The sequence below is a fragment of the Panthera onca genome, chromosome D1 (assembly GCF_046562875.1).
Source record: "Panthera onca isolate mPanOnc1 chromosome D1, mPanOnc1 haplotype 2, whole genome shotgun sequence".
Lineage (NCBI taxonomy): Eukaryota > Metazoa > Chordata > Mammalia > Carnivora > Felidae > Panthera > Panthera onca.
In genome coordinates this window covers 41,035,295-41,057,380 of record NC_138348.1, presented here as the reverse complement: position 1 = coordinate 41,057,380, position 22,086 = coordinate 41,035,295, and the positions used below count along the sequence as shown (strand labels likewise).

Below are 22,086 nucleotides of genomic sequence, written 5' to 3'. Positions count from 1 at the left end.
ACAAAGCCAAGGCACAGGTCAAACCTAAATGTCCACTGACAAACAAAAAGATTAAAAAAATGAGGTATATGCATACAAAGGAATATTATTAAGCCTTAGAAAAAGAATGGTACATGTGCTCTGCTTACACCAGCTCCATTAACATTCTGTTGGCCAAAGCAAAATGACTTGGCCAAGTTCAAAGTCAAGGAACAGGGAAGAATCTACTATCCACTAAGAAGGCATGGCATGAGAATGGGTACACAGAGGTGAAGAATTGAGATCAAATCGGCTGCAGGTTGCATGACTTCTATCTGTCCCTCTGTGCAGACCAGCTTCTTCCTCTGTACCCCTCACACGTGACTCTCTAGAATGAAAGCTCTATTTGGCAAGACTTTTGTCTCTGTCCACTACAGTATTTCCAGTGCTTTGTTCATTCCTATCTTCCTAATGTTTAGAACAATGCCTGGTACACAGTAGATAATACATGACTGGCTACCTTCAGTGTGCTCATCCTTGCAAACTGTATGTTCTTTTTTTTTTTTTTTTTTTTGAAGTTTATTTATTCTGAGAGAGACAGCAGGAGGAACAGAGAAAAAGGGAGAGAGATAGAACTCCAAGCAGGCTACACATCAGCGCAGAGCCTGATGCGAGGTTCAAAGTCACAAACTGTAAGATCATGACCTGAGCCAAAACGAAGAGTCGGGCCACTTAACCAACTGAGCCACCCAGGTGCCCCATAAGCTACATGATCTTTACAGTCTAGTACTCCTGAACCAACGAGATTTGCCCAGTTTGGATCAGGAATCCATCCCTTGTTTAGCCATATACTGTAACCAGAGAAAGAATGCAGGTAGTTTTAGGGACAATTCTCAGAGAGGGGGACACAGATAAGCTGGTATCCCAGGTATCCGTTTTGTGTCCTTAGGCAAATTTTGTATCACATTCATTTTAATTTCAACTTCAATTGACTGCATTAGATGTGCACACTTAGCCTATAGTAGCCAATCCACAGGCTAGTCAGTGACCCACACTGCCTGAAGTACAGATCCTCTCTTCCAAGTCTGGTCTCAGTGTGGCATGACCCTTCCCCAGATTTTTGTTCCTTGCCAGGGCCCTGTGACATGGAAAATTAGAGTAAAATGAGAATGGTAGAGTCCATGATGCCACTTATTTAAGTCTTGGAGGCATGGACCCCCAGGAAATATACAACTGTTAAAAAAGAGCAGTCACATGGGTATGATAATCATGGTATAAAAAGTAGCCTAATATTCCAAACTCTGGCTTTGAGAACTAACTAGCAACCTATGGAGGCTCTTTAGCCTTTATATTACAAATGTTCCCTAAGTTTCACAAAACTGGATTTAAGCAAATCTGACTTTATGTATATTAACTTAAGGTACATCATAACATTTTAGCAATGGAAACTTTGCATTCTATACAGAGATACAGAATAGTCAAGCTGATGAGCAAATACCATGAGGTGAGTGAAAAGCTTAGAAGCATCCACCACAAGGTGTCTTCCTACTTCCAGTGTTACCTAGTTTCCTTTGGTTGCTGCTTTAGATCTGGCCTGGCACTTTATTGGTCCAGACTATTGTATTGTAGGCTTGACTAGCCCAATGAATTAGCACTGGATACTAATCTCTAACAATCTCTCCATCTCTAAAATTCTATGGGTCTGTCTCTCTCCTGTAGTCACCTCTACCTACAAAATACACCACTGAAGATCACCAATAAGAACTCGTTAGCAAACACACCCCACTATGGTGGTAAAACATATGTGACATCAGTTCCTATCTGGTTAGTAGTCACTAACTGCATGACAAAAGTTGCCTTGCTGAGTCAGCTAAAACAATGAAGATAATAATTTTTACATAATTGGTTACATAATGATGATAATGCAAGCAAGTATTTGTGTTGGTTTCAACTGTGTTGAATTCAAAAGTATTTAATGCTAATACAATATTTCGAGTATTATTTAGACAAAAAGGAGCAAGCACCATTCATAATTAAATTCAGGCTTAAAACTGTGTGTATGATTGAGTTGCTTTTGCGAAAATTAATAAAGGGAATCCTCACTAAAGTGGAATAGGAGGCTAGGAGGAGGAGCCCCACCATTGTGCGTCAATTACAGACCCCAATAGAAGAATCAACAGGAAAGAACGCTCAATTACAGGTCCCAACGGGAAAAAATGCACATAGAATCTTCTACAAGAAATCAACTACAAGTCAGCCAATGAGAAACTATCACCACCTGAATTTTACTTTTCTCCAGTGGACTTTCATTCAAAACCCCTCCCAACTTCCTCCTCCTCCATAAAACAGCCTTCTCTTCCTCTCCTCTGTTTGTTGGACTTGCCTATGACTTCACTATAGCTTGCATGTCCCAAACTTCAAGTCTCTGCTATTCCCAAATAAACCCTTTCTTCCTGGTAAAATGACTGTTTTAGTTTTTAAGTTAATACTTAAAAAATTAATAGAAAATCCTCAACTATATACGAAATAGAATAGTATAATCATCATCCAGCTTCAGCAATTCCAAATCATGGTCAATCTTGTTTCATCTACTCTTATAACCCATTTCATTCCCCTAGCCCCAGACTATTTTGTAGCAGATCCAAGACATCATATCATTTCACTATAAATATGACTTTTAATAACAGTTCTTAAATTAGATCTCATACCAGCAATAAAAAGAAAACTATTAGTCTGATCTAACACATGATGTGTTGTTACCTATTTCTTTCTTAAAACTTCTATCATGAGCAGAAAGAATGGAGTTGTAAAGTGGCAAAAGAATATAAGCTCAAGTACAATACACAGTTCACTCCTAAATTAATATGGACCTATGTCTTAAAAAAAAAAGCTACTGATTTTAAATACTAATTAAAATGGGCAAATTAATCTATAACCTCAATATTCCTTTTCTTCAATTTATTCAAATAACTCAGACACAGTACCACTACAGCCCAGTCCTAAAGAATAGAAAATGTGTTCAACATTTAATGCATTTAAGATTTTCTGAATCCCAAACAGAGGTTGTTTTCTAATGTCTTAATATGTTTGTTTCTGCACATGCCTCACAACCAAATGTATGTATGCTTACAGGTGACTTTTAAAATTTTTTACACTTACTTCCAGTTATTCAGGGTAACTAATTCAAAGCCAAAGCAATGAGAAATGTTAAAGACAGAGTGGAAAAAGTCTTTGATCTAGAAAGTTGGATCAGCTGAGAAAACAATTTAGCTACACTCCATTAACTGTAGAAGATAAAATATCTTTAAAAGGGGGGAGGGTTAGAAGGGGAAGATATCTTATGTGTTCTGTCTTTAAGTGGTTTAGTACTTCAAAAATCAAACTCAAATTTAATTAGAAATAGAATAATACATCTAACATGCTAATTCAAGTTCATTTTGTACTTTCTCCCCTCCTCTGCAATAAAGTATAGGGAAAAGTTTCAATTTGATTTATACATATAATTCCAAATTTCAGTTAGGCTCCTAGAGGAAGCAACATTTCAAAACATCACTGTAATTAATGCAAGTGCTAAATGTTGGAGGTGAATTCATCAGACTGCACAGCATTAAAAAAATTTTAACATTGTTTATGTTTTGTTTCTTTAAAAAACTACTATAATTTATAGATTTAGAAGTTTTCAAATACATCAAAATATGAAAATATACACTACCTCATAATGTTACAGTAGCAATTAGTAACAAGTAATAGGGCAGGTCCAAGGCAGAAATGGGAAACAGAAAATAACCTGGACACCCCTAGCCTTCCCAGGTATATCCTGTTTCTCCCTTGGTGTGAAACACTCTCTTACCCACTCTGCGTGGCACTCTTTCCCTCAGATACCCAGGGGCCTTGTGTTCCCCTTTGAAAATGTGCTCTTTCTAAAACAAATGTGAAATTCATATGCACTGGAGTAAAACATGACTAATAACTTGGAACTATTATTCTTGTGGGGTTATTTGTATCTTTAGCCTTAAACTTTAAGAAATAACCTGGAATTCCTAGCACTGCTAGCAGATGTCACTGCCAGATCCGTTGAGCTCACTCTTCAGGAACTGTTCATTTTACCTTTTAGAAACTAACAAAAGGAAAAGAAATGAGTTCCAGCTAGCCTTGACCAATTTGGACTCAACCACCAAGCCAACACCTGTGCAGATGGGTCATAAGCTAACAGTTACCTCTGCCTCATTATAACATTAAGATCTTTGCTCAAAAAGGGTCCCAAGCTTCATAACATAACACACAATGTACATATAGGCATATCTTCTAATTACACACGTGTGACCTTATACCTACCTCTATTTGCGATGATAAAGGTCCCCTTATGAACATTCATCCTAAACCTTAAATAAAAAGAACCCGCTCACCCCTTCTTGGGGATCACAGCTTTGGAAATTATTCTGTGATCTCTTTATCTGCTGCAAATAAAGATTACTTTGTGAGACAGCTCCACCTGGTGTAGTCTCTACCCATAACTTACCAAGGAGCAAATTCACATTAGTTTGCTTACAGAGGCAGGAGTGATTTCATCAGTGCCTTTGAGATCTCATGTTAAATATGGTGACGTTCAGCCTAGCATAAGGTCAGCGTGGAAGACATGAGAACATACAGAGTAAAGCTACCAGTTACAGTTTCAATAGTAAGATTTTAATTTTATAGTTCAATTCTTTCCAACAGGGACACTTTCAATAATAAAACGAGCACCAAACTGGAAAGGGTGTAACTCTTCTCAATAACGCTACATCCTGTGTTTTATCAGTAAAAGTCACTTAAGGAAAAAATACAAAATGTGAGACAAGGCCAATGCTTTAGAGCCAAGAAGATTCTGCAATAAATTGGGAACGGGCTATACCAGAAGAGAGGTTTAAAGAGCTGGCTTTGCAGAGGAGGCTGGGAAGATGGCAGAGTAAGAGGATCCTAACCTCACTTCATCCCACAAATAACACTAGATTAATAGTCACATTAGCGTAAATAACCCAGAAAAAAACCTGAAGATTGGTAAAAAGCTGGCTTTGTTATTCCTGATATTTTCTGAAAACTTATTAAAAATTCTATTTTCAGTAACTAAAATAATGCAAACTGAATGCTTCCCTAAGTGTACCTGGCTGATTCTCTGAATATATTTAATTCAGGAGCACTATAAAGAATGATAAAAGTATGTGAGGGAAATCATGTATAGCAGTCTGTATCCAATCAGAAGTTCTTAAGCTCCCTCTATCTTAATTTTAAAAATGTGAATTCACTCAAGCAAATCATTTTCTGAAATTCAACCACTGGAATTATGCTGAAAATAGAGAATTTTGCTAATGTACTTTCATCAAAATGTTACATTTTTATCTTCATACTTACAACTTTGAAGAAAAACTGAACTGTAACAAAGCTAAACTAAAAACTGCCTTTGAATTGTTACTGACAATCTGGCATGTAAGTGACACAATTAAGAGTCACAGAATGGCTAAGATGTGTTTTCATACTGTAGCAAACACCACAGACTATCAAAAAGCCTTTCACATCTCCCTTCTCTTCTTGCCTTTCTCTCTTGTACAGATCTTAGAAAAAAAAAGTATGTACTTGATTTCAAATACATGCAGAATGGCCTTGCAACACAGTTCTGGCCATGGAGGGCTGTCCTTTAGTCTTATAACCCCCTTAACCACAAGACAATGAATACAAACACAAAGGCCTACACAGCAGACCACGTGGAGAGGAAAAAGAATCAGGATCCCTGAGTCAAATAAATCAGGTCTAGACTGCCCACCTCTGGATTTCTTATTGCATTAGAAACATAAAAGCTATCAGATTAAGTTGTTACAATAGGGTTTTCTATAGTGCAGCTGAATGTACTTTAGTGGATACAAATACAAATTTCTCACATAAAAATCAAATTAAGAGGTATGAAGAAAATCTTCACCAACTCCTCAATCTAAAAAGAACCTCAGTGATAAGCTTGTATTTTTGTTTTCTTTACCTGAAGAGGGCAAATAAACACAAAACCATACATAAAAGGGAGGTGGGGATTTGATGGCAGAGGAAACTCCTGATTCCAATGCCAAATGAAAGTGAGATAAGACTGGAGCAGGGAGAAGAGCATGAGTATAGCACCAGACAATAAGGGTCCAACAGGCTTTACCTAACATCTCCTATATGTCAATATCAACTGTCAGTGAAGAAAATAAAGTTCATTTATTGGGCAAAGGAAACTTAATTGTTATTAAGTCTGAACTTTCAAACTTGGGAAGCTTTCCTCCAGGTCATCAGCAAGAGTTTTATCAACTTCATGTAGAATTTTGAGAATGTCTTGTATCTGTGAGTCAAACAAAAGAACCAAATAAATGGAAGTAGAAGAAAAGGTGGTTTACGATACTGATTGGTGACTATAAAAATAATAAAAATGTTCTACCCGTGGTTTCTAAACAGTCCAAAGGAAAACAAATGTTGACAAATCCCCAGATGACAATAAAGACTATTACAGTCATTCTCAGTTCTCTGAAACATCAAAGAAGGGACGAGCTCATACCACTTTGTTTTATTCTTGAAATTCTTGAATGTTTATACTCCCAATGCTTCCCCTTTAGGGTCCACTACTGGAGTTTTATCCTCTTCCTTGCTGACATGGCCTCTCCCTCCCACATTCCATACTACATTTTCCTAAAAAAATTCCTATTTTGAAATTGCCTCTAATGGTAGCAAATGTGATATAATTTGAAGAATGATAAAAACCTACTGACCATTCTCACCTAAGAATCTTATCTTTAATATATATGCTTACTTCATAACAGTGAGGGGTCCAATAAATTCAGGGCTGACTCCATTCTCTTAAAATTAGAATAGCTATTCAGGCTAGTCCCGTGAATTACCCAGCAGTCATTTATCTGACAAGGGCACTAAGTCATGTGAATTGCAGGCACGATCTTTTTTGACAATGGTCTCAGGGATCAAGCACTTACATAGAAACATTTAGTAATCCTCTAAAACTCAGCCACCTATACACTTATTCATACTCACCACAGGACTATAAAAAGGAAGAAGGTTTTTAAACGCACAGGAACACTTCTGTTTGCTTAACTGGCCCTCCTTTACTCCCTGAGCCACAGTCTCCTAAAACAAACAAAAAAAGATTTGGCAAAAAAGAAAAACCTCTTTAAATTTTTTTTTAATGTTTCTTTTTGAGAGATGTGGGTGGGGGGGCAGGTAGGGCAGAGAGAGAGAGAGAGAGAGAGAGAGAGAGAGAGAGAGAGAGACACAGAACTCCAGGCTCTGAGCTGTCACGATGTAGAGCTTGAACTCACGAACTATGAGAGTGTGACCTGAACCGAAGTTGGAGGCTTAAACTGACTAAGCCACCCAAAGCCCCAGAAGAGGAAAATTTCTAAAGCTTTATCTGATTAATAAATATAAATCAGTATATATAATTCCGTACTGATCCTATGGGCATTTCAGATGTCCCAAACTGAACCCAGCATCATCCCCCCCTTATGTAAACCCAAACACTATTTCACTGTAATCCTATTTTAGGGAAGACCACCACCCACCCACCCTGCTGCACAAAGCAGTAACCTGGGATACAGCCAAGATTTTTCCTCCTTCTTTATTGCTGACCCATCCTCCTAAGAGTTTAATTCTACTCTACCAAATCTCTCTCATCCCATCCTTCCTTCTTCATCCACACTTTCACTGTTTAGGCTCTCAATATTTTTCAGATTACTCTTAAAGGTTACCACCCATAAGAGCCTGTTGGTCTGTAGGTCTCCAGTTCTAATCCTCTCTCTTGCTTTTGGGGTAATCTTTCTAAAAAACAGATCATATCACTTGATCCTTAAAACCGAACTCTCCAGTAGCTCCTCAGTTTCCTCAAGATTAAATCCATATTCCATGAAGTACAACACATAAGAATTTTCATGACATATCCTGGTTTATTCTCAGTCCACCTTCCTTCTACATTCCTGCCACTTAAAAAAAAATCCCTCTAAAAACAAAATCACATTGGGGCGCCTGGGTGGCTCAGTCGGTTAAGCGTCCGACTTCGGCTCAGGTCACGATCTCACAGTCTGTGAGTTCGAGCCCTGCGTCCGGCTCTGGGCTGATGGCTCAGAGCCTGGAGCCTGCTTCCAATTCTGTGTCTCCCTCTCTCTCTGCCCCTCCCCCATTCATGCTCTGTCTCTGTCTCAAAAATAAATAAAAGCATTAAAAAAAAAAAAAATTAAAAAAATCACATAAAAGTGACAGTAAACAATGGGAAAAATACTTGCAATGAATATGCAAAAGACATATTATTGCCCAAGGAGTTTATGTAAATAATCAAAACAGATAAATCTATAAAGTAGGAAACACAAATAATACACAAATACATGGAAAGATGTTCACCTTCACTAAAAAAAAAAAATGCAAGTCAAAATAAGGCATAATTTCTCACCCACTGAACTTTAATATAAAAATTGTAATACCCAATAGTAATAATCATGTAAACCCAGCATTTTCATATGAAAGCATTTGGTAGTATGTAGTCATTAAGCCTCAGTCATCTTCACTTTAAAAATGCTAAGCCCAGTAATCTGACTTCTGAAAATCTATGCCAAACTAATAACCCAAATCTGGAAAAGGAAGCAGGATAGTTGACACCCCGCACACCCCCCTCCAAAAAAAAAAATTACCAGAATAACAGAAACTTCTTTTAAGAAATATTCTTCTTAAAAAAATTCAACGAATATGAATATATTCTAAATGGTTATATTTATATTTTTTCTAAGATACATGGAAAGAAAGTATGCCCAAAGGAATAATATGCTAACAATCCTGAGCATATTCAGGAAGAATACTCCTTAAAACAAGTTTGCAGTAAATTTTGAAAACTGGCTTTTTGGCAAACTGGGTATTAAATAAACTGGCTTTTGGTAAAATGTCTGTCAGTAAATTTAGAGTCTGGAAAAGGGCTCACAGTGCTTGCTTCAGCAGCATATATACTAAAATTGGAAAAGAGCTCATAATATAATGTTTGGTATAAACAGCAGTCTATAAAAAGTCTACATACTGGTTAAAAGCATGTGAAAAACACATATATAAATATACCAAACTACATCAGTTCCTGGGTTATAATTATAAACTTACACTGATAAGTTTTTTCTCTATTTTCCCAGACTTATATAACATAATTATACTTTTATATTAAAAAAATACTACAGTAATAATAAGGTTTGAAGCATTAAGCAACCCACACTTTCTTTTGCTGATGAAACCATCAATATTTCTTTCCTACCTTTGTTAAAACCTGAAAAATATTAGAAAGAAATTCACATGAAATATCCTTTAAGATTTTCAAGTGGAAATCATCTTGGGTTAAATCAGACTTTTTCGTTTCTTCTGTGTTAGAGTCTACTGAGTTTTCTGGCTTCTTCTGACAATGTTCCATGTTTTGTAAGACACGAATCAAGCTGTCAATTAGAGGAAGATCTAGTGTACAAAAGAGGCATGGAATTAGCCAGTTAAATCTGGTCTCTCCTCCTTGTGTTGATTCATTCATTCATTCAAAAGTACTGAGAGTACTCATCAAAATAAAAAGCTTCTGCACAGTGAAGGAAACAATCAGCAAAACTAAAAGGCAACCCACGGAATGGGAGAAGATATTTGCAAATGACATATCAGATAAAGGGTTAGTATCCAAAATCTATAAAGAACTTATCAAACTCAACACCCAAATAGCAAATAATCGAGTAAAGAAATGGGCTAAAGACATGATAGACACTTCTGCAAAGAAGACATCCAGATGGCCAACCGACACATGAAAAAATGCTCAACATCATTCATCATCAGGGAAATACAAATCAAAACCACAATGAGATACCACCTGACACCTGTCAGAATGGCTAACATGAACAACTCAGGCAACAACAGATGTTGGCGAGGATGCAGAGAAAGAGGATCTCTTTTGCACTGTTGGTGGGAATGTAAGCTAGTGCAACCACTCTGGAAAACAGTATGGAGGTTTCTCAAAAAACTAAAAATAGAACTACCCTGCGACCCAGCAATTGCACTACTAGGCATTTATCCACGGGATACAGGTGTGCTGTTTAGAAGAGACACATGCACCCCAATGTTTATAGCAGCACTGTCAACAATAGCCAAAGTATGGAAAGAGTCCAAATGTCCATCGATGGATGAATGGATAAAGAAGATGTGGTATATATACACAATGGAGTATTACTCGGCAATAAAAAAAGAATGAAATCTTGCTGTTTGCAGCTATGTGGATGGAACTGGAGAGTATTATGCTAAGTGAAATTAGTCAGTCAGAGAAAGACAAAAGTCATATGACTTCACTCATATGAGGACTTTAAGAGACAAAACAGGTGAACATAAGGAAAGGGAAACAAAAATAATATAAAAACAGGGAGGGGGACAAAACAGAAGAGATTCATAAACATGGAGAACAAAGTGAGGGATGCTGGAGGGGTTGTGGGAGGGGGATGAGCTAAACGGGTAAGGGGCATTAAGGAATCTACTCCTGAAATCATTGTTTCACTATATGCTAATTTGGATGTAAATTTTAAAAAATAAAAAATTTTACCAAAAAATAAAAAGAAATAAGTAAAAGAAAAAAAAAGTACTGACAGTACTGTACTGTAAGTAAGTACTATGAGTACTGTAAGTTAAGTACAACTTACTAGTTACTAGATATTTTATTTCAGGTACTACAGATATGGTGGCAAACAAGATCTTTCAGGCCATAGCCTTCAAGAGGCTCTCAAATAAACTAATGAATAAAACAGATCATTTCAACTTTGGGTGAGTTCTAGGAAGAAAATTAAAAGAGAATATAATAAAGCAGCCAGCAGAGGAGGCTCTTTGAGGGGAGAACTAATAGAGAAGCATCAAGGTAAAGAGCCCAGGAAAACATATCAGGTAGAGGAAACAGTAAGTGCAAAAGCCCCAAAGAGGAAACGGTCTGAGGAACTAAAAGGCCATTATGGCTCAAGCCAAGTGAGCAAGGGGGAAGGAGGGCACAAAACAAATTTCAACAGTTGGGCAACAGTCCTATCATGCAGTGCCTTTGGAGGCCATAGAGAAAAAGAATTTGAATTTTCAACTTTATCATTAAAATCCTAAACAAAGCTTTAGGATGTTTCTTTTAGTATGTTCTTTTAGTATGTTCTTTTAGTATGTTTCTTTAAGTTAAATTTCAAAAAGATTATGATTTCTTCAAAAACTGAATAATCATTTAAATTAGCCTACAGTAAAAACTGAATACAGGGGCACCTGGGTGGCTCGGTCAGTTAAGCATCTGACTTTGGCTCAGGTCATGATCTTACAGTTCATGAGTTCAAGCCCCGCATTGGACTCTGTGCTGACAACTCACAGCCTAGAGCCTTCAGATTCTGTGTGTGTCTCTCTCTCTCTGCCCCTCCACTGCTCACACTCTTTCTCTCTCTCTCTCTCAAAAATGAATAAACTTTGAAAAAAAAAATTTTTTTAATGAATATAAAAAATAAAACTAGGGGTGCCTGGGTGGCTTAGGCTTAGAGAGAGAGCATTCTCTCTCTCAAAAATAAATAAAAAGCATTAAAAAAATAAATAAAAATTAAAAATTAAAAAAAAAGATTTGTTTTTGTAACTTGTCAAATTCAGTGTTAAACAAGAATAATAGTCAAAAACATTCTGAAAAATTAGGATGAAAGGAGACTAGCCCTACTCGGCATTAAAACGTAAAGTTTTAATAATTTAAAAACTATAGCTACTGATACATGAATAGAGCAATAGAAGGGAATAAAACATATAGGGAAACTCAGAACACAGTAAATGACAAAATTTCAAATCAGTGTGGATAAACCAGATTATTCATTAAATGATGCTGAGATAACGGAATAGCAATCTGGAAAAAAGCTGAAGCCATACCTCACATGTAACAAGTGATTAGATTCTAAATGGATCATGAATTTAATTGTAGTCATAAAAAAAAAAAATCACTCTGTGAAAAACCATTCGTTTACATAGGAAAATATTCATATTATACTTCTAAATTTAAAAAGTTGCCTAAAAAGCAGGACTTAAAAATATATATGCATGTGAGTATATAGTAATTATCTCTGGATGGTGGGATTATAAGCACTATGCTTCCTTTTATAAATTTTGCAAATTTTTTTGTAGTGAACATGTCATATTTTTATAATCAGGGGAATAAAAGTACTAACACAAACAAACAAACCAAATGAACAATAATCCCAAGCCGGGGCTCTAAAATCTAACAGACTAGAATTTACTCTAGTGAACAAAAATGCTACTTACCTTCTTCTATCTTTAGATACTCCTGTTCAGCCTGTGAAGCAAAGATGGCAGACAACACTGAATAAACAGAGGCTAGCACAGTTTTCTGTTCTTGAAGTATGATGGGTGGGTCATCAGATTGGCAAAATTCATGGCAAACCAGGTCAAAAAGTAAATTCCAAGTGTCTTTTCCAGTAGCAGGACACTGTACTTAATAGAAATGATAAAAAAAAAAGTAGTTATATAAAAACAAAACAATTCAATGAGTAATTCCTGTGCTTCCCTATAAAACACCTTACCAATAGCTTGAATTCCATCATCCACTGTGGTAAGCAGCTGTAAGACATGCATGTAAACATCGAGCCCCTCTAGATTTTCAGAACTAAATTCAAAAAACAAAAACACTGAATCAACAACTCTGTGGGACTGCAATCATTCATTCATTCAACAAATACTTATCACTCTGTACTAGTCATTGCCCAGGTGCTAAGGATAAAACAAGAAAAGGGCGAAGTCTTGGTGCTCACCAGAACTTACATGTTAATGGCAAAAACAGTCAAAAAACAAAGAGATACTATGGAATATAATCAACACTCGAGAATGAGAAGTAAAAATTCCTTTTGGCCCTGTCCCACAAAAGCAACAATGCAGAAACCTTTGAGGTGATACTTTATCATTCCGGTTTACTTAAATAATCAGGACGAAAAATGACTGAAACTTTTATAGAATGAACGATAGGCCCACTGCAGCAAGCAAGCATCAACAGTAACAATGTCCTCCAAACTTCAGAGGACTCCCCTAGCTCCCTTAGCTGAGAATACTAAAAGCACGTAAGTATAATTTTTGTGATCAACAGTTTGGATTCCTGGAAGCTCACAATCTTAGTTCTTCAAATGATTAAGTGAAAATATAGTGAACAATAAAAAAAAAAAGGCTCATATTTAAGTACCTACTACTTTCAGGCACTATGTTAGCAGATGGGAAAACAGAGACGTGTAAAACATTGTATCTTCACAAAGTTTACAGTCTAAAGAAAAGAAGATAATTAAAGGAGCAATCATGATAAAATGATAGGACTGTAACACTAAAGTAAGTCTAAGGTACCAGAGAACCACATGGCAAGCAGTATTAACTAAGTTTAGAGAGTTGAGAAAGGCATCTTAAGAGAAATGATATTTATGGGGCGCCTGGGTGGCTCAGTTGGTTGAGCATCTGACTTCGACTCAGGTCATGATCTCACAGTTCGGGAGTTTGAGCTCCGCGTCAGGCTCTGTGCTGACAGCTCAGAGCCTGGAGCCTGCTTCCGATTCCGTGTATCCCTCTCTCTCTGCCCTTCCCCCCGCTCATGCTCTGTCTCTCTCTCAAAAATAAAAAATAAACATTAAAAAAAAGAGAGAGAGAAATGATATTTAAGCACAGACATGAAGGAGGAATGTTTGAGGTAAAAGAGACATGGTACGCAAAGGCTTGAAGGCCAAGAGAGGTTGGTTCCCTTGAGGAAAGAAACTTCACATGGTTGAAACACACAGAACAAGTAATAAGGATGGGGAGGCACTGCAGAGCCTTGTAAGCCATGCTTGTTAAAAACCTGGACCTTGGAGCACCTGGGTGGCTCAGTCAGTTGAACATCTGACTCTTGATTTCAGCTCAGGTTATGATCCCAGGTGTGTCGATCAAGCCCCTCATCAGGCTCCATGCTAAATGTGGACCCTGCTTACGATTTTCTCTCTCTCTACCCCTCTCCCTGCCCCCCCCCCACTCCTCCCCAACTTGCTCAAGCATTTGCATGCTCTCTATATAAAAAAAAAAAATTTGGACCTCATCCTAAGGAAGACAATGGAAGAGTTTGAAGACATCTCACGAGTGAGATGATGAGTATGTGTATTGGAAAGATGGTTCTAGAGTCTAGGCTTGGAAGGAGCAGCCTTGAGGTAGGGAACTCAGGTGAGAGAATGCCATAGGTGTCTAGCTGAGAGACAGTGGCCTGAACTATGACTGTAAGAAAACACGGGTAGATCATAAAGACATGGTGTTGAACAAAAGAACTAAGACTCAAAAGAATACATACAGTATAGTTTTTTTCACAAGAAACTCAGAGCCAAAATATATGGAATAATAAAACTATAGAGTAAAGCAAAGAAATAATTGCTGACAAAGTCCAGAAAGTAGTCATTTCTAAGTGAGAAAGAGAATTGGGATTTGGAAGGGACACACAGGGGCCACGGAGATGAGGCCCTGTTTTCTGTAAACGTAAGTGTTTGCTTCGTAATTATTCATTAAGTATAAATTTGTTTTTATAGGCTTTCTTGTATATACACCATACTTCACAATGAAAGTGTTGAAAAAATTAAATAAAAACTCTACTTTGATATTTGACATTGAGAATAGTGAGGAAGCAGGTTTGGAGAAAAGATGTTAAGTTTAATCCACCTGGATAAAGGACATAAAAGACTTTAGGTGGGTTATTAACCACCAACGTTATACGACTGAACATTAAGCAGATCAATTCACAAGTTAATTTTCTAGTGACTAGCAAGAAACAGTTTCAATGACCTACAACACCTAGTAATCACTCCTGGCAAGACATCAGAGCCCAAAATTCAGTCACATATCTAAGACTGACATATAAACGTAAGAAGCAAGAAAACAAATGCCGTCTGACGTTAACTGAAAAAGTTGTTAAATGTTTAATGGAAAATAAAACACCAGAAAATCTTTCCTATATGACTTAAATTACACAAAATTACAGAAGATTTTAAGACCATAACCATAATTAATGCTGGAAAATAGCCTATAGCTAACTAATATTAGAATAGGTACTTTGCAACCATTATGATTCTTAAAAAGAGCAAACACAGGGTTACCACAAATATTAGTAGTGAATCCAACCTGACAAAGACTGATGGGGTGCTATTCATCCTGTCAAAAAGAAACTAAAACTTACATCTATGGATATTTCCAGCAATTGGATTTTCCCAAAACATTTTGCGCAAAAAGCTCGCTTACCGTACTTGTTTGGCAGCTTCAAGTACACAGGGCACAATTTTAAACACTGGCTGCTCTTCAGCATCTTCCTGGGGTTGGTCCAGAGGCTGAACAGCCCCATTTCTAATCCATTCCAACATTAGCTTCTCGTCCAAATCAAAAAGTTTGTCCACAACTTCCCCTATTTTCACCAGCAAGTCAACTGCAGACGATAAAATAGTTATTGAAATGAGAAGCAAAATTTTTTTTTTTTTTTAATTTTTTTTTTTAACATTTATTTATTTTTGAGACAGAGAGAGACAGAGCATGAACGGGGGAGGGTCCGAGAGAGGGAGACACAGAATCTGAAACAGGCTCCAGGCTCTGAGCTATCAGCACAGAGCCTGACGCGGGGCTCGAACTCACGGACCGCGAGATCATGACCTGAGCCGAAGCCAGCCGCTTAACCGACTGAGCCACCCAGGCGCCCCGAGAAGCAAAATTTTAAAAGCAGTAAGGTTAGGGGTGCCTGGGTGGCTCAGTTGGTCAAGTGTCCGACTTCGGCTCAGGTCATGATCTCGTAGCTCGTGGGTTTGAAACCCCCAATGGGATCTGTGCTGACAGTTCAGAGCCTGGAGCCTGCTTCAGATTCTGTGTCTCTGTCTCTCTGCACCTCCCCTGCTCACACTCTGTCTCTCTTTTTCTCTCAAAAGCAAATAAACATAAAAAAAAAAAAAAAAAAAATTAAAAAGCAGTAAGATTAACCAACAATCCTAAAGCTATTCCAAGAAAACCAAATCTTACCAAAGTATTACTTATTAAGGGAGATTTATTCACCTCCTTTGTTTAAATTTGTCTTCCTTTTTTTGTTTTTTTGAGTGAGACAGAGAAGGCTCAAGTGAGCAAGAGACAGAGAATCACACAAGGGCCACAGAGAGAGAGAGAGAGAGAGAGAGAGAGAGAGAAGCAGGGTTCACCCAAAGCGGGGCTTGAGCTCATCCTAAGTGGGGCTCAAGCTCACCTGATGTGGGGCTCGAACTCACAAACTGTGAGATCATGACCTGAGCCAAAGTCAGCTCAGCTTAATGATGGAGCCACCCAGGTGACCTCTTCCTTCATTTTTAAATGGGGGACTGATCAGTATCCTGGCAGCTTAAGAAGAAATTTTGTATCTTGAATCGAAATACTTTTTCACCTGACACTAGATGTATTTTTTTAAGCAACCTCCAGAAATAGTTACATGGCTTCCTAACAATTAAATAGAACCAAAAATTTTTCCAAGATTACATGGTGACTTACCATTTGTTGAACTTGACATAATGAAACAAATACTATCATAAATAGCTGGATATTCCCGGATTCTTTCAACCCAGACACTGGCCACTTCTGTCTGGGAAAGACAAGTAAGCAACAACCTACAAAATAAATGTGAACTTAGTATCTATTTTGAAAAACATTAAAGGAAATTCAAGAATGAAGAATTAACTCTATTGTCCAAGATTCCTGTATGAATGAGCATATAGAATACATAGAAAGAAGAAAGCATACCGGCTTGTTTCCAGCAGAGTAGGAGGGTCTGAATCATACAAACAGTGCAGTAACACCTGTCTATAAAAACAAAAAAGTTAACCCAATATGCATCATTTCTCTCATTTCAAATATCAAGGTAGGGTTTTCATTTAATTTTTTTCAACATTTTCATTGTGTAGTACATATAAAAAAAGGCCTACAAATACAAATTTATACTTAATGAATAATTACAAAGCAAACACTTATGTTTACAGAAAACAGAACAGTGTCTCATCTCCATGGCTCCTGTGTGTCCCTTCCAAATCCCAATTCTCTTTCTCACTTAGAAATGACTACTTTCTGGACTTTTTCAGCAATTATTTCTTTGCTTTACTCTATAGTTTTATTATTCCATATATTTTGGCTTTAAGTTTTTTGTGAAAAAAATTATACTATATATATTCTTTTGAGTCTAGTTCTTTTGTTCAACACCATGTCTTTAAGATCTACCCATGTTTTCCTACAGCGATCGTTCTTTGATTCACTGCTGCAGAACATTCCATCATATGAATATAAAACAATTTATGTTTCTAGCCTACTACTGATGGATATATGGATTAATTCCACTTAGAGCCACTTCAAGCAATGCTCCTGTAACACTTCTCCTCTGATGTACATGTGCACAGTTTATCCTACCATATACACGAGTGGGATTGCTTGGTCACAACATCTGCGTTGCTTATCTTCCAACTTGACTAAATAATGCCCAACTGTTCTAAAGTGGCTGAACAAATTTATATCCTATCACCAAAGTAAATTGTTTCATATTATTTTTAACATGACTCATTCTTAGTTTTTTTTTTTGAGAGAGAGACAGAGTGTGAGTAGGGGAGGGGCAGAGAGAGAGGGAGACACAGGATCCGAAGAAAACTCCAGGCTCTGAGCCGTCAGCACAGAGTCCAATGCAGGGCTTGAATTCATGGACCACGAGATCATGACCTGAGCCTGAGCCACCAAGGTGCCCTACGTGTCCTCAGATTTTTGATAGGAACCACTAGAGACCAAATATAATCCTAGGTCATTCACTCCATGAATGATTGTTAAATTACTGAGGGAGGAATAAATACCTTAACCTAGGATCTTTTTTTTTTTTTTTTAATGTTTACTTATTTTTGAGAGAGAGAGAGAGAGAGAACGCGCGCAAGCGGGGGAGGGGCTGAGAGAGGGAGACACAGAATCTAAAGCAGGATCCAGGCTCTGAGCTGTCAGCACATAGCCCAATGCAGGGTTCGAACTCACGAATTATGTGATTGTGACCTGAGCCGAGGTCAGATGCTTAACCAACTGAGCCACCCAGGAGCCCCTTAAACAAGGATCTTAAAGTCATTCCACACCTAGAAGAGGTAGTCAGCTCTATTTTAGAGACCCAGGTACTTAAATCCTGTGATAAAGCCTCACAGCCCTAGCTGACAATAACCATCCAGAACACTTTCTATTATGAATTTCTTTAAAATTCTGATTTAACAGCCATGAACCCTCTGCCTAGAAAATGTATACACTCACAACATTTAGTATATAATTCTAGAGTATTCTCAGACCTCTTAAAGTAACCACTAGGGTTTCCACCATTAAAAAACCCTCTGCCTAAAACTTTCCTGCACAGGAAAGAGAACTAGCCTCCAAGCAAAAGTAAGAAAGCCTTTGAATCACAGAGGCTGCGCTGTATTCTCTAGTCTACTGGTAAATCCCGTTCCCCAATCTTAAGAGTTCTCAGGGTCACCCTGGTCAGTAAATTTAGTTTTTCCAGACCGGCTCTCTGGGCCCTTGGATTCCCTAAGCCTAACTTGTTTGAGACTCTGGTCAGGTGCCCCATCACCAAGCTTTGCCCTGCTGGGTCTTATCCGGTCAGGCTTACCCTCTGCTGATTGTTTAGATCCTTTTACTACCAATAAACAGGCCTAAATCCTCAATCAGCCAACAAACACTGTGGAAGCCCCTAGCTACCATCAATATATGAAGTTCCTAGATACTATTCATCAGGAGAAAGGAAGCACTACATTTCATACAATTTTCCTATATCTCCTATGTATTAGGATTTCTTAAGAGATATGAAATATTAATTTATTTTGTAAAAACATAGTTCTTATATAATAAAACTTACCCAAGATTTTTATCACTGCTGATGGACACACATATCTCTTGGAAACAGGCCATATTACCTAAAATTCCCACACAGATTTCCTGCCAAATTAAACGTCACAGGTCACAATGGCTCTAAGATGAAAGACACATACAAAAATAATAACTTGAAAAAAACTTTCACTGAGACAAGTTTGGGGGGAGAAGAGGTAGCATATAGAAATATATATACTGCCTGCACCCTAATCTTGACAAGTTTACAGTATTTGACAAGAAAAAGAAAGATCAAAGGCAGCCACAAGTTATGGAAGAAGAAATCTTATGGATGAACTGAGTGTTCAATGATTAGTAGGATTCAGACATGCAAAGAAGAAGAAAGACATTCAGACAAGGGGGAAAAGATCAGCAAAGGCAGGGAGGGAGTAATGCACATGGCTCATACACTGAATACCAAGGGAGCAGCCTGGCTGTTGCACAAAATTGAAGAATAGCACGAGATAAATAAATACAGCAGGTAAAAAGGATCAGGATTAAGGGACCTGAATGCCATGTTGGAAGAGGTTAGATTTAATCTAGGAAGCTATCTGGATCCATAAAGACCTTCAAGGAGGGGAGCAGCATTCTGTAATGTTATTTTAGGAAGATTATTTTGGCAGCAAAATGCATAATGCATGATAGTGAAAATATGTTAAAGGAAGTTAATAATCTCAGTAATAACTGCCAATGTTTACTTAGCATTTACTATGCCCAGGTACTACTCCAAGCACTTTCCATATACAATTTCATATAATAATTTATGAGACAGGTACTATTATCCCTATTTTTCAGACAAGGGAACTAAACCACAGAGAAATTAAGCAACTTGTCAGGATCCCCAACGAGGCAACAGCAGAGTTCCAGAGGCTGAGCGTTTATCAACTATGCCATACTGCATCTCAGTAATCAAGATGCAACATGAGGGTGATGCTGGAAGGCATGGAAAGGGATGAAGCTGAGAAGACTCAAGGTGGAAAGCAAAATAATCTGATGGGAGACAAAGGGAGAAGGCAGTTGAACATGAATCTTAGGTTTCAAGTTTCTCATTTCCCCAGTGGGAGATACTGATCCCCCTGACAGGAAAACTGGAAAAGAAGTGTTGGAAAAGACACAATGAGTTTAGTTAGGATAGTGTTTCCAAACTTACTGGAACATAAGAATCATTTGGGCAGGCAGCGTGTTAAAAATACAGATTTCTGAGTCCCATCTCAGAGCTACAGAATCAGAATCTCCAGGGTAGGGTCTAGGAGGCTACTGTTTGCAAAACACAACACGTAAATTTTATGACCAGGTAAGTGTGTTAATCACTGAGTTACAACATGCGGGACTCTGGACAGGAAAATGCAGCATGCGAGCAGAGAATGCCTGAAGAAAGTTGAAGATGTGGCACCAGAAGTCAGAAGGAATGTCACAGCTTTGATCCCACAGGCACAGATTCACAACTTAAAGATTGTAAAGTGTGGATAAGCTCACTAAGGAAATGAATTCAAAGAGGACGAGGGTTCTGGGTCTACACCTTAGAAGAAGTCCACACTCTGTAGGAAGAAAGAAAAGTCAGTAAAAGTGACAGAGAAGTGACTGAAGAGGTCAGAGACTAGAAGAATGAGGTGGCACCAATGCTCCAGGAAGGGAAAGTTTCAATAAAACGACGGCTGTCACATGTTGGGAAAAGATTAAAAGAGAATAGGGTCAGCAAAGAAACATAAATTTCCCTTACAAACTAAAGAGAGAATAACTGAACTTCCAATCAAAGACCAAGTTTCTCAGTTTTGGCTGCTAACTGGAATCAGCTTGAGGGAAATTTAAAAGCTGTGTGGAGTCTCACACTTGGAGATTCTGTTTTAACTGATCTGGGTAGGGCCTAACTCGGGATTTTTTAAAAGGTCCCAAGGGCAAAGCTTCTCAAATGTGGGCCCTGGTCCAGAGCAATAGTATCATCTGGGAACTTACTAGAAACCCTCGATTCTACCACAAACTTGATGGATCTGAAACTCTGGAGGTGGGCCCAGTAATCAGTGGTTCTGGGACATGCCAAACTTTGAGAGCCTGTGTTCTAGATGATTCTAACATATGGCCAAGTCAGAGGACCACTGCAGTAGGTAGGGTGTGACTCACAGACATATATAATGATATGACTAATTCCCGAAAGGTGCTATTACTGACATTAGCTTATTTTCTTTAAGTACTAATCATGAGTCAATGTATTTAAATTAGAATGATCCAGGAGAAAATCATGTAACTGTCAAATCTTTGTTAATTAATTTCTTGGGTCATTATATTAATGACCCAAGAAAAAGACAGTTCATCAGTTCATTAGGCCCCAATTCAGGTAAACACTGCCCTAAATAAAATCTGAATTCAGCATTCAATTTGTAAAAATATACTACAGACTTCGCCATACTTTCAAAAAAAGAGAGGCAAAGAAATAGAGTGGTTATACTGAAGTCAAGCGGCCTAGGCTCACACCCCAGCTTTCCCAGCTGTATGGCCCTGGAAAAATTACCCAGAGACTTAGTTCTTTTATTTATAAAGTGAAGATAAGTTCCTATCTCATAGAGTAGTAAAACCAAATACCCAGTGAACAGCAGTTATTCATAAGCATAATTACTTAATACTTCCTAATCACCCATGATATGCATAGCATATGGCAACCTAAATGACACAAGAACACAACATAAAAGACGAAAGGAGAAGCACAGATAATTCTTTTGAGGAGTTGACCAGCAGCAATGGCCACTGAGAGCTTACTTATTTAGGAAGGCTTAGATGAAAAGAACCCCTGGGATAACAGATGTGAATACTGAGAGGGGATGGACGGTGTATAAAGGGAGGCATGGAGATGGTGATGACCACAGTAAGCTGAGACAAGGAGTAGACAGGCCTTGCTAAATTAGAAGGACCATCTGTAGGGTAGATTTTATGCTGGAAAGATGAATTAGATTCAGATTATGGAAAAGTCCTCAGTGTCAGGCTAAGTTCAGAATGAAGGTTTTTAAGAATGGAGGATTTTATTTATAAAAAAGAGCAATCAACAGAAATGGGAGGTCCAGGCAATGTTCCCTGTTCTGTCACATATTAGCAACATAACTTCGGTTATGCCTGATTTCCATAGCTGTTAAATGAAAGTACTGATCTCCCTGATCCAACCGAAATCTAAAGATTTGACTCTAATAATTTCAAACAGCA

General features: G+C 37.8%; 1 protein-coding gene across 1 annotated transcript in view; it reads right to left on the bottom strand.

Annotated features, from left to right (window-relative positions):
- Nucleotides 1-509: 509 nt before the first annotated feature.
- Nucleotides 510-22,086, bottom strand: part of SAAL1 (serum amyloid A like 1) — a 31,064-nt gene continuing 9,487 nt past the window's right edge. Inside the window, exons 4-12 of the mRNA XM_060606159.3 lie at nucleotides 18,887-18,966; nucleotides 16,765-16,824; nucleotides 16,516-16,631; nucleotides 15,259-15,439; nucleotides 12,552-12,634; nucleotides 12,274-12,462; nucleotides 9,251-9,444; nucleotides 7,003-7,095; nucleotides 510-6,301 (exon numbers count right to left, since the gene is read on the bottom strand). Of these exons, the coding sequence (XP_060462142.3) occupies nucleotides 6,209-6,301; nucleotides 7,003-7,095; nucleotides 9,251-9,444; nucleotides 12,274-12,462; nucleotides 12,552-12,634; nucleotides 15,259-15,439; nucleotides 16,516-16,631; nucleotides 16,765-16,824; nucleotides 18,887-18,966 (1,089 nt within the window). The 3' untranslated portion in view covers nucleotides 510-6,208. The remainder of the gene's footprint in view (nucleotides 6,302-7,002; nucleotides 7,096-9,250; nucleotides 9,445-12,273; nucleotides 12,463-12,551; nucleotides 12,635-15,258; nucleotides 15,440-16,515; nucleotides 16,632-16,764; nucleotides 16,825-18,886; nucleotides 18,967-22,086) is intronic.